Raw genomic sequence first — 20092 nt, forward strand, 5'->3', positions numbered from 1 at the left:
CCTTCTCGTCTCGAAAAGGTAATAAAGAAGCAAAGACTGTGTGTGTGTGTGTGCGAGCAACGCAGGCGGGCCTTTGACCTCCCGCATGCGCACTCCAGTAATACTCGGCAGTAAATAAGCCCTTCCCTCCCTCCCACACAAGTTGCTTTAGCTCACCATGCCAGCCATCGGACAAGAGAAGCTGGAGTTCTACAAATGCTTCCGCATCCTGCAGACATCGGCGGAGATGATGTCTGATCGCAAATACAAGGTGGCGCAGCATGTGGTCCCTAACTCCCTTGGCGAGTTTGTTGAGCGGTACGTCGAGGAGGTGGAGGTGACGGAGAGCGGCGGCGCGGCGGCCGGCGGTGGCTTTACCGATGCTCCACCCCGTCGCAAGCAGGTAATCCGGCGGGACAAGATGACCCTGGCATGCGAGCGTGAAGTGGGCGAGGGTAGAACGCTCAAGGCGGTCGTGTACTTCTGTCCACCAAACCACCTCTCGTCGGAAGTGGTCAAGAAGATTGCTGAGGATGCGCTCCATGAAGGCTATCAGCGAGTTGTGTTTGTCACCCCCTCGAAGCCGAACCCAATCGTCCGCAAAACGATGGATACGTACAACCGTAGTGAGCAGGACCTGCGCTTCGAGTTGTTTGAGGAGGATGAGCTCTCTGTGAACATCACCCATCACGAACTAGTGCCGAAGCACACGCCGCTATCAGAGGAGGAGCTTAAGGACGTGCTGCACGCCCACGCACTGGAGCTGCATCAGCTGCCCCGCATCCTGTCCACCGACCCTGTAGCTCGCTATTACGGACTGAAGCGTGGCCAAGTAGTCCGCATTGAGCGGAAGAGCATGTCAGCAGGCCTCTACGTGACCTACCGGCAAGTCGTCTGAAGTCCGCGCATGTGCTGCTCAGCACTTGCAACAAGCGCGCACGCGTGCCAGTGTCGAAATACCTTTGTGGTTGATGTGCCGCACTGTCCTCTTTGTGTGCAGGTGTTGTGTCTTTAGCTAGTGCGCCTCTCGTTGTGTGAAGTATGGCTGTAATAGTCCCTCCCTCTGTCTCCTCCCTACGTAACAAGTAAAAGTAAAGACTGTGCCGGGGCGCACCTAAAGGCGATCGCGGGACTCCGTGTGCGCCCGCGAGCTCTGTGCGTGTACGCATCTGCCTCTCCTCTTACCGTGCTCAAGAAGTGCTGCGCCGACGCCGAGTAAGGCAGGTGACAAACTCGCCAAGCACACGCACAAGCCCGGTGGCAGTTTGCATCGAGTGCGACTCGAGTCTTTCAGCCGCAGAAGGCCTCTAGCAGCAGCACCACCACCACATCATCCACTGCCTCAGCGTGCAAAGTTGACGGATGCCTCTCTTTTCCTCTCCACCTTCTTTCCAAACCTCCACCGCTTCTCGTCGTGCACACGCATGCGCCTGTGCACTGGTGCAAAGCAGCGATCGATAATTACAACACGATCGAGAGCATCATCGACCTCTGTGTTGGCTTCAGTCGCTATTCCTCCTCTCCCGGCCCGTCATGTCGTCTATCGAAGAGCTCAAGGTGGTGCGGCTCTTTCGAGCTCTCAATACGATGATTCAGCTTTGCCACGACCGCGGCTACATCATTCGACACCCGTCGGCGATCGCCGAGGCAGTGCAGAACCCCAAACTGTACGACAAGGAGGAGGGGCTCGACCACGACTGGTTCCTGCGGCACTTCGTCATCACGCCTGACCAGGCAGCGCGCAGCACACGCGCGGAGAAAAGTGGTGGCAGTGGCAGCAGTAGCGGCCCCAGGCGTGAACTGAAGCACGAAGATGTCGACGACGTCAAGGCGGGCGAGTATGATGAAGCAGTGGACGAGGCCGAGGTGATTCGTCGGGCCGCGAACGGAGAGTGGGTGTGCATGCGTAATGCCATGCGGCTGACTTGCTCCGTTGACCCACGCCGCGCACCGCCGGCCGTGAAGGTGGAGCCAAAGGATACCGACGGCGGCGTGTCGCACACTCTTGCGGCGGCTTCAATGGAAGCAAATCCGAAGGAAAAGGCAGCCAAGAACGCGCTCATGGTCTTCTTCTCGAGCTCTCCGAAGCTCAGCATAAAGGAAGTGCAGGCATTCCGCGAGAAGGCGCTCAAGAAGAAGGTGTCGTCGATGATTGTTGTGACGAACAAGGTGGACCCCGGTGTGCGCATGGATGTGCAGGAACTCAGCGGTCGCATGGATGAGGCCACAGGTGCAGAGCTGCTCTCCATCCAGGTTTTCGAGGAGGAGGCGCTGGCGTTCAACGTCGTGCGCCACGAAACGGTACCGCATCACGTTGCCCTCTCGCCCACCGAGGCGGCAATGTTCCTGGCAGAACGGAAGTTAAACGTTTCCCAACTGCCTCGCATGCTGGAGAGCGACCCTCTTGTTCAGTACCTTGGTTTGCATCGCGGCAGCATCGTCCACATCACACGCGAAGGGAAGCAAAGCGGCCCGTACAGCATGTACCGTCACGTGATTTGAGGCCGTGTGCCTTGTCTTCCCTCCCCTCAGCTTGGGTCTTCCCACAACTAACCCCTCACCCCAATCGGTTAAAATGAATGAATGAATGAAGGCTCACGGCTGTATCGTGTGTGTATATGCATTTTTGATCTTAAGTGGCTCTCGCCCTATGCACGTGCAAAGGATGTGCGATGATGCTGCCCGCCGGTGACTTGTAAGAACGCTTGCCAAGACGTAAGCCTCCATCTGCGGTGATGCACATTCTGCATGTATGTGGGGGAGGGGGAAGGCTGCGAGAGAGCGGAATTACCGCAATGGGAAAATGTGTGGTATAGCCATTGTGCGTGCCCATCAGTTGGCACACGCTTTCTCTCTCTCTCTCTCTCTCGCCATGTCGGCTACCCTACTTATGTCGCCACTACCGCCCTCCATCACCCCTTTCTCGAATTCTATCGCTCTCACCGTGTCACCCCCTCTACGTCTCTCACCCTCCTATCGCTTCCCTCACCCCCTTCCCTCTCCGTCTCGGGTTGCACACCGGGGGATGGGCTGGCGTGCAGCTGTGGCGTCTCAGTCGGTCCGTCCTACTGTTTTCAAGCACGCGCGCTCTCACCTACTCAAAACCTGCGTCGCTGTCGCTTGTGTCAGCCGCAGCGCCTGTGTGGGTGCGTGTGTGGTGTTTTGCCCCGCCTCTCCCTTCTTCACGCCACTGGTTGTTGCACCAGCGCGCGGTATGCTCCTTCACAGCGCGACGCGCTTTGCACGGGTGTACGGTGGCGGGGCCACTTCTGCCTTCGCCCCGGGTAGCAGTTGCTCCTCGACTGCCTCTGCCGGCGCCGACTTGTCGACGGCTGCCAGCACCATCCACCCCAGCAGTCGATCCATCCGTGCCAAGGCGCTTCTCGGACGCAAGGCACGCCAGGGTACCCTCTTTGCGATCGCCAACGATGTCAGCATGAGTGAACAGCGTATTCGGCAGCAGCTTAACGCTCTGCTAGCCGACGAGCGAGACCCCCTGGCTGAGGCTCGTCGCCAAAACGCTGCAGGAAGCGCTGCGCTGTCGGGTCGTCCGCTTCCGCAACGGCGGCTGGTGAACCTGCCAGGAGTCGAGCGGGTCCGCGACCTCCCTGCTGACCCGATCACGCGCCTCTTTTTCCAGCACCAAGGCGACCACGCGCTGTACTACGGCACCTACGATCAGCCCAGTCAACTCGATGAGGACCGTGTGCAGCTAGAAAAGCGCGAGCCGAAGGATTGGACCTTTAACGTCATTACCCCCATGTACGACTTCTGTCACCGTCTGCGCGAGGCATCGGAGCAGCGTAAGCGCTTTGTGATCGTGCCCTCGACGATCGAGACACGCGGGTGTGCGAAGGTGTTGCTCGATCACGGACTCGTCGCTGGTTTTCGCGACTTCAACAACGACCGTGCTTTCGCTGTCGAGCTGAAGTACTTCCAAAATGAGCCCACAATCAATGTCGTTGAGCCTTGCAGCTACGATGGCAAGACAGAGTTCGAGTGGTCACCCAAGATGATGAGGCGTCTCCTGAACACGCACGGCATCCATAACCGACTCATCATCTACATCTGCCGCACCGCAGACAACCGCATCATCGACCACATCCAAGCAGTGAAAGAGTGTATCGGTGGACGTGGCTTGATGATGGCTCACTAAGCTGGTGCGCGCCTGATTGATGTTTGCATGCACGTGTGTAGAGGAATCGATGGGCATGCGGAAAGAGAACGCCACCACTGCCTGTGAAGAGAGTCCTCGGCATCTCCGTGGAGAGAGGTGCCCTCGCCACCACCAGCCACCCCTCCCATGATGCTCGGGACCGGGCACAGTCAAGACTCGCTGGCACACGCCTCGTAATTGCCGTTGTTGTTGACAGTGTCGTTTCGTTGTTCTCTCGCATGCTCGTGTGCGTGTCTGGTTGTCACGTAACGCTGAAGAGCGTATCAGTTCACTTGAACACACCACTGGTGGGACATATGCTGATATCATGTGCCCACCCTTAATCGACCCCATTCCTACCTCCCCGCGTGTGAATGCCGAAGGAGATGATGGTTGCGGGTAAGTCCTTGATGCCCTGCGGGTCTCTGCGTGGTGCAGCGCTGCTGCCCGTCGTGGCAATCAGCAAATCAGAGTGTTGAGCAAAGAAAGCGAGACGCAGTAGTGTTGTGGTGATGCAGAGGGAATAAGACGTGGTGTAAGAGAAGGCGCGAGCATTTCATCCCCCGCGTCACTCCTACCCCCCCCCCTGCCGCGCCCCGCTCATCTCCTTTGGTCAGCTCCTACAATTATGATCGTCGTCACCAGCACCCATAGACACACACCTCGGCGCCCCCTCTCTCTTCACATATATATATACACACGCCCTGTGCCTCCGCCTTGTGCTTCGATCATAGTCCGCTGCGGGGAATAGAAGGAGTAGTGGGGGAGGTCGAAAGCGTTCTGCACTTGTGCGGTCTCTCTCTCTCTCTGGCACGCACACGTGTATGTCCATCAGCACCTAAAGTGAGGGGTACTGCACTGCGCCCCGCTACTGGTGGACGGTGGTGGTGGCGGCGGCCATTACGAGAACGGCGACCGGCAAGTGCTTTCGGGCAAACGTACGCACACACAGCCTCATATACATCCACACTAGCCCATACACACATACTACCGCCTCATACGCGCTTCCCTCCCTCTCCCCCCTTCTCTCTTCTCCCTCCTCCTCTCTCCCTTTCTGTTGGCACACGACGTCGCCTCCCTCTGACCCCACCATCCAGCTGCCGTCGTCTCTTTTGTTTTTAATTTGCTCGCTTGTTGCTTCTTTGGTAGTGAGCCCCTCCCCATCTCTCTCTCCCCTTCACCCTCCCCCCGCTCCCCCTACTGGAGCACATGTGGGTGCATGTGTGGTTGCCACTGTCGCCATAAAGCAACACTATACCTTCCTTACCCCCCCCCCTCTCTTCTCTCCGCCTGTCTTAGTGACTTTGCGCAGGCGTGCAGTGTTTTGGCGCAGAGGCCATCGAAATCAAGACGCACAAGGATAAGAAGTGAGCCATGCCGAGCTGGATCTCACCTGCAGCGCCGCCCGAGACGCCGACTGTGTCAGCCGAGCCCAGCATCTTGGCCGAGTACCTCTTATTCCCCTTTTACGACTACGTCGTGCAGTTTTACCCACAGTCGTGGATGCCCAACAAGGTCACCTTGGTCGGCATCTTTTCTACTGTCTTCTCTTCCGTGCTGCTTCTCGGCTCTATGCCAGCGGGGCTACAGTTTCAGCCCGGCAGGATGGAGCTGCTGCCCTCCTCCCTCGTCAAGGACCCTGCGATACCAAAAGTGCCGCCGCTGGCGCTGACGGAGATGACGCCTATCCTGCCATTCATGTCGCCTTCTCTTATGCTCGTCCTCTGTGGGTCGCTGAACCTGATCTACTGCGTCGCTGACAACACCGACGGCCGCCTCGCCCGGCGCGACAAGAAGACGAGTGCTATTGGCGAGTACCTCGATCATGGGCTTGACTGCGTGACGTCGCTCCTGTCGACGTGCTGCGTCTTCTTGCTGCTTGCGTCGCTCTGCAACATGGCCATCTCTGTTTGCCTCTTGGCCTTCGTCACTGTGCTCTCTCACACGCTGCACTTTGAGGCAAACATCTTTATCTGGGGCAATCGCATCGCCACCGTCGATGAAGCGATGCTCTTCTTCGGTTTAAGCATGTGGTGGCCGCTCGTCTGTCCGGGGGTGTCCACCACCAGAGTACCAGAGTGGATCATAGAGGGCATATTTGGCTCGAACAGCAGTTGGGCCACTTACCTGCGTCCGCTGCGCATGGTTGAGCTTGTCTACATCTTCTACAGTATAGCGCAGGCGCAGACAATCTTCCGCATGGTGAGCTGGCGCTGGCGCATCTTATGCCGCATCCATGTGATCTTCAGCGTACTGAACAGCCTTGTGTTTCTCATGCTGATGGGCGTGCACAACGAGTACGTTGCCGCTGCCGCGCCTCTCACGTCGGTGCCTGGGTACACCCTGGGTCCCTTCACGTACCCCGCTGTATGGAGCATCACAGTTGCCTGCACCTCGAGCACGATCATTCACATTCCCATCATAGCACGCTGCGCTCGCCTGCCCGTCACTGATCCGCTGCCGCTGGCGGGTATCATGCTAGTGTGGCTTATCTTCATTTCCTGTCCAGTTGCTGGCGCCATTCTCGCCGTGGTCCTCCACGTCGGGCAGATGCTGCTTAATGTGGATTTCATCAAGAAGCACACGCAGAACAATAATGCAGAGTAAAGCACGCGAAAGCTTGAAGTACCCGAGAACACCTATGCTGACGGCAGACGCAGTGGTACTGCTAACGTCCAGCAGGAACAAGTCGCTGGTTACTCGTAGCACTGTCAAGACCGGGTTCAGTGTCTTCAGTTCGGTGTATGTGGTTGTAGCTAACGGCGTACGTGTGTGTGTGTGTGTGAGGAAGAGGAAGTTTGGTCTGTCAAAGGCTGAAGGAAGAGGGTGAAGTTGGTATGTTATGTTGCTCCTCCCCTCTCCCACTCCTCTCTTCTCCACTTTCCTTAACTGATTTGGTGTGTAAAGGGGGCACTACGATGCATAGAAAGGGAGCGCGCGTGGAAGACATCGAGACAAGCTTCTTCTCTCGTTCTCCTTTTCTCCCTCAACAGAAACTTCGTTGTGATGAGCATCGCTATGATGGTGCACTCGCATTGACGCCTGTAGTCGCCCGGCTTTACGGAGCGTGCCCACCAGGCCACCTCTGCGCTCGGTCGGCACGCTCCGTAAAGCTTCAAGTTAAACAATGTCCCTTTTCTCCCTGAAAGAGAAAGAAGCTAACGCACTGTGTTGCCGAAGACTCCTGAGAGTGTCAACTATGGCACCCCAGAACCGCGTGCGCGCGCTCACTTATGTGTGAGCACACGGACGCGCAACTTCGTCTCTCCTGTTGTTAGTCCTCTAGGCGACAAATAAAGGAGCAAAAAAAGGGGAGAAGAGGAAGGTGTTCGCCTGAACTGCGCAATGCATTCATGTCTGTGTGTGTGTCCTGTACTTTTGCTCCTGTCCCTCCCCATCCCCCCCCCTCTCCTCTTCCTTCCCCCTCGTCCCTTCGTAAGACAGCCAAGCGAACCTTTTTGTTTCTCCCTCCCCCTGTTTCATCGTTTGAGTACCAAGAAGAGGAAATCGTGCATGTTTGTGTACCTGCGGGCCCCACATCACCATCGCGCCCGCAAACCTGCGGATATCGTCGTGACGAGCACATAGCGTAGCCTCTCTCTCTCTCTCTCTCCGTCGGCGTGTCTCTTTACTCCATTCCCTTCATACCACACCCCCCGAGCCGGCACCATCGACCATTTCCAGCGTGAACTCAAGAGACAGACAGACAGACAGAGAACAAGAGAAGACGTACACGCTCTCTTTCCATTGAGTGTGCGTGCGTGTTTGCCTAACTAGCGTGATGGAGCTCGCGCAGGTCGTACATGCGCTGCAGCAGGCGGCGACTGTGCCGCTGGCGGTGGAGGTGCTGCTCCAGTACAACAACCCTCTCTCTGAAAAGGAGGCAACACAGCTACGTGAGTTTTGGCACCTGCAGCGAGAACAGCTTGAGGGAGGCCTGAAGGTCGATGAGCCTTCCGAAGAGATCGTAGCACTGTCACACTGCCCTGGCAAAGGCTTCCACCCGCTCCAGGTAGTGCAATGTGTATTGGGCGCGTCGCGGCTTCCCTGCGTACAGCCGAATCAGCAACGCCGCCTGCGCAAAGAGGTACTGCCGCAGGTCGCTGCGACGACGCCGCTGTCGTTTGAGGAGTGGTGTACCGCCGTACAGGTGGCGTCCCACACATGCCTCCAGTACTTCGGCAGCTCGCGCGCGACGCTGCTGTGCGTGGAGGAGGTATTGCGTCTGGCGGCCCCGGTGCTGCTGCACGCACCCCCGCCACTGCTCGCAGCCTCAGCGCAGCAAAGACCTCGCAAGGACACAGCCGCTCCACGACTGAAGGAGTACACGGACGACGAGGGTCTGCTGCTCTTCCTGAAGGCTCTCGCAGCTCTCGTGCAGCGCTACGCCGCCCTCCACGCGAAGAGAAAAAAGCACACGCTGAAGCAGCACCCCACCAAAGATGAAGTCTTCTTCACATACGCCCCCATTCGCCATCTGCGGCAGCTTATGCAGAAGAACGCGAGTCGTAACATGAACGCAGTGAGCAAAGCAGTCAAGTCCCTTGCACCTGCAGAGGTGATCGCCCTCACGCCCGTCTTCCAAGGTGAGGCAATGCAGCTCTCGCTCACTAAGGATCAGCTCAGCTCCGCGGTCAAGACACAGCCCCTCGTCGCTTATCAAGTCCTCGGTGCGCGGCATCCCGTGGCTGGCACGCTGGTGCTAGAAAACCCTGATACAACATTGCAGTTCGTGCTGTACATGATGGGTCTGACGAGCACCTCACGCGACGCCTTCTTGGACTACGTTGCACTGCTCGCCGCCGCACCAACGGCGGACGTCGCCGCGTACATGAGAGCGAAGGGGAAGGACGCTCTCACCCAGTGGATAATCCCCTTCACGGTGAACGCTGACGCACTGATGCCCGTTGTGGAGTGCATCAGCCCCATCTACGCCCAGCTGATCCAGCAGCTCTACGCCGTGACACCAGAGATACTGGCTGTGCTGCAGCAGACGATTGTGTATGCCGTTGGCACCCGCTGTCGCACTCCACGTGAGAAAGAGGTGGCAATGCGACTACTGTGCGACATGCTGGAGGCGCTGCCTAGCGAAGTGCGCGCGCAGCTGGAGCCAACGGCTGACATTTTGTCGACGCTGAGCAGGGAGGTGGCTATGCCGGCGGTGGAGTCGGCCACTCAGGCCTTCCGACTCACCTCGGTGCTGCAGCTGGAGGCGTCGGTGGAGGACGGGCTGATGAACGCGCTGAAGAACAGCCGCAAGGAGGTGACAATTCGCCGCGCCATGCTTGTCCACCTCGACGCGCAGCGTACACCGGCCGCGGTGGTGGATGGTCTGCTCACGGAGCTGATGAGGGACTGCGAAGAGGTGGTGGTGCTGCGTCCCGACGCGTACCTCGCCCTCCCCTTCGCCCTGGTGCGTGGCGATGTGGCCACGGTTGTGAAGGTGCGCCCGCTGCTGAGCACTGCCGAGGTGCTGCGCCAGCTGGACGGTAACGTGTACGAGCAGGCTCGCGTCGCGCAGGTGGCAGTGGAACTGGCGAACAGCGGCTACGGTGTCCCGTTAGTGCAGCTGCTGACGAGCCACCATGGACTGGTGCGCCGCCCGCTGCTGGCGTACGTCCAATCCATCGCCTCCGATGCGTCACGCGTGATGTCGCTGTGGGGCTGTCTAACGCAGCATGTCTTTGGGCTCGAGTCGGCGACCTCTCCCCCCACGATTGTTGGCACGACGGCCGCGCCGGCGCTCGTCGCGATAGGCACAGCGCTGCTGCGGCACACATCTCGACTCTCCCTTTCCTCGGCTCTCAGCGAGCTTCTCCTGTGTGCTGGTCACGATAACGTGCAAGGCGCCGACCCGCACTTCTACAAGGCCTCCAGCTGCCTGCTGCGCCGGTACCGCCGCGCCAGCCTTGCCGTGCTCGAGCGCCCGCTGCGCCAAACGCTCGCCTGCGGTGAGGGCCAGGAGCGTTTGCTCTCCCAGCAGGTAAAGGGCATTGTGTGGCATCTCATCGAGGCAATAAATAAGGATGCGGAGCACCTGTCCATTGCCGCATGCCGTGCGGTGGTGCTGCTGCTCACGCAGACAAACGCCGCAGCCTCGCGCGACGCCCTCGACGCCATCGCAGAGGCGGTGCAGGCGTCGAAGGCGTGGTTCATGGCTCTCTCCGCCGAGGATGTGGCGATCGCCGCCGAGGACATCAATTTTATGGACGCCTACGAGAATAGCACGCTACGCGAGCAGCAGCTACTGAAGGTCTACCCAGACCGCCCGCCCAAGGGGATATCCGGGGACGACTTCATCGACATGAAGAAGAGGGACGCGGTAGCGCTGGCAAAGGGGCGTGAGGCGCTGCGTGCCGCCGTAGAGAAGCGCAGCCGTGCCATCATGCCCGCAGTCCACCAGCACAAGTCCATCTACTTTGCCCTTCGCCTGCTCGGCACGCACGGTCGTTTCGACTTGGCGGCACTTCCTATCCTGTACGCCCCGCTACAGGCGACCGTGACAGAACTGCAGCTGCAGGGCAAGGCAGAGCACGTGCTGACGGTGCTAGCGACAGACGCACTGACAGGCTTGCTCGCCCACACACCCTTCGGGTGTATGGCGGAGAACATGGTGCGCACCATTGCCCGCCTCACACCGCTCAAAACGCTCGCAGTGGAGGATGTCAGCCAGGTGTCGGCGATGGTGCATGCGCTGCGCCAGTCCCTCACTCAGATGCTGCCGGCACCGCTGTTCGTCGTTCTGACGGCCTTCGCGCGCGTCGCATTCAAGGCTGGCCGCGGCGCCAACGCCGTCTCGACGACGATCCCAGTGGCCACACAGCACCAGATGCTTGGGATGCTCATGCAAAACCTCGGCCAGGTGAACCTGCCTGACCCAACAGCGGCGATGGAGTTACTAATGAGTATCCTGCAGAACTTCCCGTCCCTGTACAAGAGTGTGCAACAGGGCTTTTACACGCTCATGCCGATGGTTCCTGGCGAGCGACTTGCGGCAGTGGAGGCGGGGCTGTTCAATTCAGTCGACTCCGTCCGAAATGTGACAGCGGCAGCCTTCAGTCGCTTTGCCCACTTCGAGACGTGTCGGCGCGCGCTCGTGCTGGCCGCGACCCTCGCAAACGATCCGGTTCGCACCGTCGCAAGCCAGCTGCGGAAGATAACGGAAAATGCCGTGGAGAAGTACGACTTCGTACTGCAGCCTTCCGACTGGGATGACCTCGTGTACTTCCTGCGCACGTACGGCCACCACAGTGAGGCAAGCGCGCTTCGGGCGACGGAAACAATGCACCACCTCTTCGCGCGTCTCCCGACAACCGACGAGGGGACACAGCTGAAGTGGGTGGAGGAGCTGAAGGATCTTGGCGGGTCGCCGTCCGTGATTTCGCTAGAGGGCCTCTCCTCTACCTACCTGGGTCGTGTGCCTGCCGTGGTGATGGACTACCTCTGCCAGGTACTCGAGAGCCCGCAGACGGGCGAGGCGTTACTCCGGCAGACCCTTAAGGCCGGCCGCACCGTGCTCGAGGCGGCTGACCTGGCGCTGCTGAAGAGCATCTCACCGCAGCTGCAGGTGCGTCTGGCAAAGCCGCCAAAGGATGTGACGCAGGCGCACAAGGAACAGTACCTGGCCACCGCCACGGTGTGGCTCGCCGTCATGAGCTGCCGCCTGCAGGAGACAGCGCTGCTAGAAGCCATCATTGATCAGCAGAGCCGCACCCTGAACAACTCGCAATCCGCCATGGTGCACCGCTGTGTGTGCGAATCGATGGCGGACATTAGCCGCCACGAGCGCATTCGTAACTCGCCGAAGCTCGACGAGTTTGTGGGAAAGTGCCTCAAGCAGGCGATTCACTCCGGCTCCTACATCAAGAAGAAGGCGCATGCGTGGGGCCTCGTTGGTGTCATCAAAGGCTCAGGTCTGACGTCGCTGCGCCGCTACAACGTCATGGACATTCTGCGCAAGTCAGCCCGAGAAAAGCCTGTGGAGCGCTTGGGCGTGATGGTGCTGTTGGAGGTGCTGTGCAGCGAGATGTCCCCCCTCTTCGAGCCGTACGCGCTGTCGATGGCGACAGAGCTGCTGGAAGCCGTCGCGGACGCCGACCCGAACATCTCCGAGTGCGCCGATGACGCAGCCAAGGAGTTGATGGCGAAGCTGTCCGGCGTAGGCCTCCGCCAGCTGATCCCACGACTGGTGGAAGGGCTCGCCTCGGACTCCGCAAAGAAACGCGTGCCGCCGCTGAACTTCATTGGCTACGTCGCGTTCTGCTCCCCCAAGCAGCTCGCCGCCGCGCTTCCGGAGATCATGAAGCACATTCGAGGTTGCCTGTTTGACGTGAACAACGCCGTCGCCGTGGCGGCCTCGAACGCGCTGCGGCGCGTCGCGGGTGTCGTCTCGAACCCGGAGATTCAGGCGCACGTGGAGCTCATCCTGAACGCGATGCGCTCACCCAGCACGGAAACTGAGTCGGCGCTTGACGCGCTGCTCTACACGCGTTTCGTCAACGTTGTCGACCCCGCCTCGCTGGCCCTCATCATTCCGGTGCTCTCGCGCGGTCTTGGCGGGCAGGTGGCGCGCACGCGCCCCAAGGCGGCGCAGATTGTGGCGGCCATGGTCAACCTCGTGAGCGACCCGCGCGCGCTGCTGCCCTACACGGAGGAACTCGTGCGGCTTCTAGAGGAAGCCTCGCAGGAACCGTCAACGGAGGCGCGCACGACAGCGGCCAAGGCGGCTGCCGCGCTCGCCGCCGCCATCGGCGGCAACCTCATTGACGACATCTGCGAGTGGGCCTTTGGCGTACTGCAGCGCGTTCAGTCTGGCACCATTGAAAAGGCCGGTGCGGCGCAGGTGTTTGTGGAGGTGGTGACCGCGTGTGGGGCGGAGCTGCTGAAGCTGTACTTCCCGAAGATCCAGACCGGCATGACGGACGAGCGGCCGCCCGTGCGAGAGGGCTTCCTCTACATTATGGTATACGCCCCCTCCACGCTTCGGGCGGAGACCTTCCAAGACTTCTTGCCTGTTTCACTGCCGTGGGTGCTCGAGGGCCTCTCGCACTTTTCGGACCGCGTGCGCGACGTTGCGCTGGCAGCGGGCGACAGCATCGTCTCCCTCTACGGCACGCGCAACTTGGCGCTCGTTCTGGGCCCGCTGCTGGATGGTGTGAGCAGCGAGGTGACAACACTGCGGCAGAGCTCGCTGCAGCTCTCCGCAAAGCTCATGCTGCATCTCGTGGCGTACGTTAGAAAGAAGATGCGCATACAGACGGCCATGGCCGACGCAGATGAAGAGACGCGCGCCGAGCTGGCGAGCACGATCGACGCCACGACAGGTGGCAACGCGAGTGGCGTCGCTGCAGCGGCCGGCGAAGGCGGCGAGGACGGTGTCATTCTCACTATGGAAGCGGCGCGCGACGTGGAGAAACGCGGTGTGTCGATCCTGGCCTCCCTCGAGGAGATGCTCGGCACAGACAACCTCGCGCGCATGCTCTCGGCCCTCTTCTGTGGCCGCCACGAGCACAGCGTGAACGTGCGCACCGATGCGAACATGGCGTGGCAGGCGTGCGTGGCCAGCATCCGTGCCGCCGTCAACAAGATCTTCAACAGTCTGGTACTGCTGCTTGTGCGCTTCGCGTCGTCTGAGAACCTGGACTGCGTGGAAGTGGCGGAGAAAACAATCGAGTTCACGACACGCATAAACGAGACTATTGAGCGCTTTGTGGACACGCTCTGCAGCATGTACAAGACGGACAACCACCGTGTGAAGCTTGGCTCACTCGTGTGCCTGGGCACCGTCATCCAGTTTTCCGACCCGCGGAAGCTAGTCAGCATGAGTGGTCATATCGTGGGGTGCGTGCTGCCGGGCATGCAGGAACACGGCGCTGTGCAGGAGGCAGCACGAGAGGTGTTTGCGCGTGTGTCGAAGGTGCTGGGACCGCGCCTCATCGAGAGCGCTGTGGAGGCGCAGCTCACGACGAGCGTTCGGGGCGTGGTGGAAGTGGTGAAGGTGAAGCCGGGGTTGGCACTGGCGCTGGTCTTCAAGCACCTGAACTCCCTCGATAAGCACACAAACCAGAATGTCGAGCTGCTCGACGCGATCCTCGACGTCGAGGAGGCTGAAGAAGATATCCGCCGCTACCACGACGACATGGTGCGCCTGCTGCTCCAGTTTTGCGTGGAGGCACTGGACGATGCACAGGAGCTCATGACCAAGTATGTGAAGCTCGCCCCACGTGAGTTCGAGGCGATACCGGTCGAAGCCTTTACGAAGGCAATGAACGTCCCGGCGAGACGCCATGGCGCGCTGATGGCAGCCACGGCGTACGGCCTTGGCGCAGACCTCGACAATGTCGACGGCATCACCTCCGTCTTCCGTGCCCTCGTCGACGCCCTCGGCGACGAAATCGTGGACACGCGCCGCCTTGCCGTTCGGGCGATACCAGAGCTGCTCAACTCCCTCGAGGAACGTGTGCTGGACACACTCGAGGACGAGGAGCGTGTGGACATCATGACAAGCAAGCGCGCGGCAGCCCGTTACCTGCTGCAGTTCCTCAACCCGTTTCAGATCACGCTGGCGGTCACGGCGCGTGCGTTCATCAGCAGCAGCACCCCAGAGTTCACTGTGCTAAGCGAGGGCGAGCCACGTCTCTTCGACGTCCTCATGAGCTTCTACAACCGTGGCCTCGATTACGGCACCCCGCAGCAGAAGGTCGAGGCAGTGGAGTGCATCCAGGACCTCATGTCCTTCGCCCCGCGCGCGATCAGCGCAGCAGCAGCCAACACAGTCGCTGGTCGCTGCTCCAAGGTGCTGTTCACGCGCAACGAAGGATTTGTGGTGCTTGCGCTGGTGCGCCTGTGCCTGCAACTCATGAACTATCCGATCAGTGGCAAGGAGAAGATGGTGGAGGGCACGATGGCGCTCGCCATGTTCAACGCCGCCCTGTGCGACTCGGGAGAGGCGCGTGTGCTGGCGCTGCACGTTACGATTCAGCTCCTGATGCGCTCGGAGAAGTACGCCGACCTCATCCTCGGTACAGTGGTGACAAAGAAGACAGCGGTTGACTCAACGCTGCTGCGCACTGTGATGTGCCGCTTCATCAGCGTGGTGCTGCGCTACTCCAAGTTCACGAAGAAGTTTCCGCATATTCTGAAACTGTTGGACGTGGTACGTCCCATGTGGGAGGCACCGGAGTCTCCTGCGCTCGCGGCGGCCGCCGGTGTGGCCGTGGGTACCCTATGCATGTCCGAGAGCATACCTGAGGAGGTTGTCGGCGACATCAAGGAGCGTGCGCTGTCCTGCACAATTACCAAGGGGACGCAGGTGCTGGCTGGCTACGCCCTCGTCTACTCCCTCGTCAAGTGCGCGCCACAGCGCACGGATCAGGCCTTTCTCTCCGCGTCTGCCGAGCACCTGCGCTCGGCCGCAGGCTTCGGCACCGCTGACAAGCTCACGTCCTTGTGGATGCTCCGTGCGGCGGCGGCAGTGGCGAGCACCGGCTGTGTACCGGCGGCCACCTTCAAGGTTGAGGCCTTTGTGCCTGTGCTGCGTCGTGTGAACCAGGCGGACGAACAGCTGATGAGCAGTGCACAGTACTTCCGCGAGTGCGTGACGACAGCGTACCCGGCGGTGGCGAGCGCGTTGGAGGGAACACCGGGCGAGTGCAGCACGCAGTGGAACTCGATTGGCGCCTTTGATGCCGATCTCGATGACGAGGTAGAGGCCGATGTGACGCTGTAGGACGGGTGCGATCACCCGTCTGAGAGGGGGAGGTGCGGCGCTAGGGGATTGATGTGTGTACTGTATGGGTACATGTGTGTGTCAGTGTGTGTGTGTGTGGGGGGGGGGGGGGGAGTGTCTCACTCTCCCCGTTTCTCTGACTGGATAGCCTCGATAGCCGTGTGGTGGTGGTCAAGCGGCAGGCCGCGGCACACACCTGTGCATTCAGAGCGCGCGCGAGGAAGAAGAAGGCGAAATGGGCAGGGAAACGAGGCGGCGACGGCGGTGGTGGATATGGCTGAGTAGAAGACTGCCTAATGCCGTTTTATAGTTGTCTGAGCTTTGTTTGTACTTAACGCTAAGGACGCACACACAGGCACGCCTTAAGCAGACGTCTCTCTCCGTGCGTGTCTACGTACGCGAACGACCACGTAAAGGTGACTCTCCCCGCTTTGCCTCTCTCCCGAAGCTCAGAGAAGAAAAGTAGCGAAAGGGCACCTGGTACGAGAGTTCTGGAGTGCACGTGCTGCGCCTACTCACGCGCCAGACCGTCGGTGGATAGCTCCCTTTCGCCGCTCATCAGGCACAGGCACAGCGCGCAATGCACATATGCTGGTTGAGCACGTTGACTCGTGCACGCAGCCTGGGCTGCAGCGAGGGCTATAGCTGGATGAGATACCTAGTCCACTACCACAAATGCCTCCATGGCTTCTCCCTACCTCTTCCCCTTCCCTCTTGCGCGTTTTGACCTTTGCGCAGGTACTTCCTGCGCGCGCCACAGAGAGAAAGAGAGCACTGCCATCTCTTAGTCACGGCAGGACGAGCACACGCACACACGTCATGCAGACCGTCTTTCAACTCGCTGCCGTGCACGGCATGCTGTACACGGGCGGCAACGTCGTCTTCTCGCCTGATGGCACGCAGCTCTACTCCCCCGTGAACAACTACTTGTCATCGATTCAGCTCCAGCAGGCGGGCCACCTCTCGCTCACGTGTAGCAACAGCTCCATCAGCTGCTTTGACCTCTCCCCTGATGGTGACCTTGTTATTGCTGTCGGGCAGCGCGGCCTCGGCTTCTTTTACTCCGTCTCCGCCCGTGTCGTGCTCGACACCCTCTCTTTCCCTCCCAACTGCACCATCTCGTGCGTCAAGTTCAGCCCGTGTAGTAAGTACGTCTCAGTGGCGCTGGAGTCCACGCTGCAGGTGTACACGGCACCGGCCAAGCGTGTTGTGAGTTTCCACGGCTGCCACCGCATCGAACAGCTCCACGCCATCCTTACACGGCCCATCACGAACCTCGACTGGACGGCGGATAGCGAGCACATTCTTGTGTGTGGCCAAGATGCACGGATGAAGATCGTGCCGCGTCAAGGCAAGCTCCATCGGAAAGGTATGGCGCTCCAGCAGAACTCGCTAATCGGCCACCGCAGCGCCGTGCTTGGAGCGTGGTTTACAAGAGAGGACAATAGCGAGGTCGTGAGTGTGGCGGCGGACAACGTGGTGGTGACGTGGCACCGCACCGCTATTACACGTAGGGAGGTCCTGCAGGCGATCGCAACTGCGCAGCTGCAGGCCCGCTTGGGAGAGCAAGAAGAAAGCGACGACGCTGAGGGCGGTGACGTCGAGGAGAAGGACTCCCCGTCTCCGAAGAGCTTCCTCGAGCGCAAGCGACTAGAGCAGCTGCGCCTCGATGGCGTGCGTGTTTCAGCTGCTGATGACACGTTTCTGCCACCGATTCTGCGCCATGCCTTCGAGATCAGGGACAAGTTCATGTTATCGCACAAGGGTAGCGTCAGCGTCACAGCATTCCATAAGCCGCGCGGGCTGCTTGCGATCGGGTACAGCAGCGGTATCTTCGCGATTCACACGTTGCCGGAGACGAAGGGTGGGGGATTGACCCCAGTGCATCTCCTCTCCATATCTGCGCAGTCATTGACGGCGGCGGCGTTCGCACCAAGCGGGGATTGGGTGGCATTTGGCAGTGCGCACCTCAAGCAGTTGCTGGTGTGGGATTGGAAAGCGGAGGCGTACGTGCTCAAAGAACAGGCACACTACTACGACATCGCCTGCGCCGCCATCACAGCGGATAGTACCAACATCATCTCCGGCGGTGAAGAGGGCAAGGTGAAGGTCTGGAAGGTAGCATCTGGGCAGTGCTTTGCGACCTTCACCGAGCACACAGGGCCCATCACCGGCATCAGCACAAGCGCGAGCACGAACGCTTTCTTCACCAGCAGTCTGGACGGTACGGCGCGCGGCTACGACCTCATGCGCTACCGTCAGTTTCGCGTCTTCAGCCCACCCGAGCAGACGCAGCTGTCCTGCATCGCCGTCGACCCGTCTGGAGAAGTTCTGGCAGTCGGCAGCAGCCGGGCAAACAAAATTTTCCTGTTTGCAGTACAGACGGGGCGCGTTATTGACGTCTTGCAAGGCCACGAGGCGCCCATCGCGTGCTTGGCGTTCCACCCCTCCGGTGTAACGCTCACCTCTGGCAGCATGGACCACAACCTCATCCTTTGGGACCTATTCAACCAGAACGACAGCGGCGAGCGACTCAAGGGCGACGGCGAGGTGTTGGACATGGGCACGGAGGTGCTGTGCGTCACTTACAGCAGCAGTGGCAGACGGATGGCGGTGCTGACGGCGAAGCAGGAAATCTCTGTGTACGAGGCGACCGTTCCCAACGACCCGCAGCTCATCAAGACGTTTCTCACGGCCTTTGACGCGGCCGGTGGCTGGCGCAAGGAGGTGGGGCCAAACAGCGCCAACTACAACACGCACTTCACGCGCATCAGCTTCTCACCGGAGGGTGAGAAGCTCATTGCGGGCGGCGACTCCAAGTGGCTGGTGCTCTACCATGCGACGCAGGGGTACGTACTCAAGAAGTGGCCCATCACGCACAACCTCGACATGCAGGGTGCTGAGGAGCAGTATCAGTGGCGCAGCGTCAGCGAGGCGGGCTTTCTCGGCGACATTGACGTGGACGAGGACGACATGCACCTGTCGCGGCGCAAGTTGCTGGAGATGCCGGGTAGCCGTCACCGCCACTTCGCGACCGGGAAGCGCAAGACGGAGCGGACGGCACGGGCAATGGATGTATCATTCGCGGCGACTGGCTCGGAGTTCATTGCCGCAACAACAGACGGCCTGCTGCTCTTCTCGACGCGTGTGGCGCGTCCGCGCTTTCAGCCGCTGCAACTCCAGCTGCATGTAACCACAGAGGAGGTGCGCAAACAACTCGAGAATGGTCAACCGGTGTTGGCCCTCATCGGCGCCTTGAACCTTGGAGATGTAACGCTTGGCGCAGAGTGCCTGCGCCGAATGCCGCGCGACTCGATCCCCGTGGCTGTCACAGCCATCCCCTCGTCCCTCTTTCCACAACTCATGCAGTGGGTGAGCGAGGAGGTAGAGCACTGCCGTGGTCTCGAACACGCCCTACTATGGGCGCAGTCTCTCCTGCTCCACTCCAACGAGGCGTTTGGCGGGGTAGCGGCGCAGCAAGATGTGAGGGTGTTGCCAGCGCTCAAGACACTGCAGCGCAGTCTCTTTCAGCACCGCCTACTGACGGAGCTCTCACGCGAGAACTACTTCTCCGTCAAGTATCTCGCCGACGCGGCGCGTATGAACTCGTCCAAGCTGGAGCCGATTGCAGAGGACACAACGGAGTAGCGTGTCTGAGGGGCGGAGTACACAGCTGCCTCTGCCCTACCACACAAGCGCATATAAGGACACGCACACATGCATAAATGACGAGGCAGCTCTCTGCACAGCACGCGAGAGGGAAGGGGCAAACCGTATGCAGAGGTGTCCCATGCCCTTCCCGCAGAGCCACCTGGTCCTTCTCGTCCCCACCCCCACCCTCGCGCTCTCCCTCCGCATGTTGTATGCTGCTGGGTGGGTGTGCTGGGCTTAACACGCTAACAAACGATCGCATAAGCTGCGGGACTCGTGCTTCGCGAGTCTCATCTCGTAACCAAGCGAATATGAACTCACAACCCAAAAGGGAAGAAGGAGAAAGGGACGCCTACCAGGCCAGACAGGCGTGGAGGGGATGCGCTGGCAGAGGGGTTGTGGAAAGCTGCAGCCGTCTCTAATGTGGTCGGCGGTGGGAAGGCGAGCAAAGAGGAGGGAAGATGCAGTGGAGTCGTGCAAGACGGGGAACACAAGGCGGGTGTTCCCCGTCAGGCCCTTGGGACGGGAAAAAGGTTGCGAGAAGGCTGATGAAGTGCGTGAGACGCTTGTGTGTGGGG

The 20092-nt window shown here is 60.1% G+C and overlaps 6 protein-coding genes across 6 annotated transcripts; all 6 read left to right on the forward strand.

Moving 5' to 3' along the window:
- Window positions 1–157: 157 nt before the first annotated feature.
- Window positions 158–877, forward strand: LBRM_18_0870 (putative DNA-directed RNA polymerases II; the record flags this gene model as incomplete). Its single annotated transcript, XM_001563961.1, has 1 exon — window positions 158–877. One exon carries the CDS (start codon window positions 158–160, stop codon window positions 875–877), a length of 720 nt encoding a protein of 239 aa, XP_001564011.1.
- Window positions 878–1512: 635 nt separating this feature from the next.
- LBRM_18_0880 (putative DNA-directed RNA polymerase II) lies at window positions 1513–2481 on the forward strand (the record flags this gene model as incomplete). Its single annotated transcript, XM_001563962.2, has 1 exon — window positions 1513–2481. The coding sequence occupies one exon, from the start codon at window positions 1513–1515 to the stop codon at window positions 2479–2481; it is 969 nt and encodes a 322-aa protein (XP_001564012.1).
- Window positions 2482–3004: 523 nt separating this feature from the next.
- On the forward strand, window positions 3005–4135 carry LBRM_18_0890 (conserved hypothetical protein; the record flags this gene model as incomplete). The annotated part of the gene is made up of 1 exon (XM_001563963.1): window positions 3005–4135. The coding sequence occupies one exon, from the start codon at window positions 3005–3007 to the stop codon at window positions 4133–4135; it is 1131 nt and encodes a 376-aa protein (XP_001564013.1).
- A 1374-nt stretch (window positions 4136–5509) lies between these two features.
- LBRM_18_0900 (putative ethanolamine phosphotransferase) lies at window positions 5510–6742 on the forward strand (the record flags this gene model as incomplete). The annotated part of the gene is made up of 1 exon (XM_001563964.1): window positions 5510–6742. One exon carries the CDS (start codon window positions 5510–5512, stop codon window positions 6740–6742), a length of 1233 nt encoding a protein of 410 aa, XP_001564014.1.
- A 1174-nt stretch (window positions 6743–7916) lies between these two features.
- Window positions 7917–15863, forward strand: LBRM_18_0910 (conserved hypothetical protein; the record flags this gene model as incomplete). The annotated part of the gene is made up of 1 exon (XM_001563965.1): window positions 7917–15863. The coding sequence occupies one exon, from the start codon at window positions 7917–7919 to the stop codon at window positions 15861–15863; it is 7947 nt and encodes a 2648-aa protein (XP_001564015.1).
- An 819-nt stretch (window positions 15864–16682) lies between these two features.
- Window positions 16683–19511, forward strand: LBRM_18_0920 (periodic tryptophan protein 2-like protein; the record flags this gene model as incomplete). Its single annotated transcript, XM_001563966.1, has 1 exon — window positions 16683–19511. The coding sequence occupies one exon, from the start codon at window positions 16683–16685 to the stop codon at window positions 19509–19511; it is 2829 nt and encodes a 942-aa protein (XP_001564016.1).
- Window positions 19512–20092: the final 581 nt, after the last annotated feature.

This window comes from Leishmania braziliensis, chromosome 18 (assembly GCF_000002845.2).
Source record: "Leishmania braziliensis MHOM/BR/75/M2904 complete genome, chromosome 18".
NCBI classification, from domain to species: Eukaryota; Euglenozoa; class Kinetoplastea; order Trypanosomatida; family Trypanosomatidae; genus Leishmania; species Leishmania braziliensis.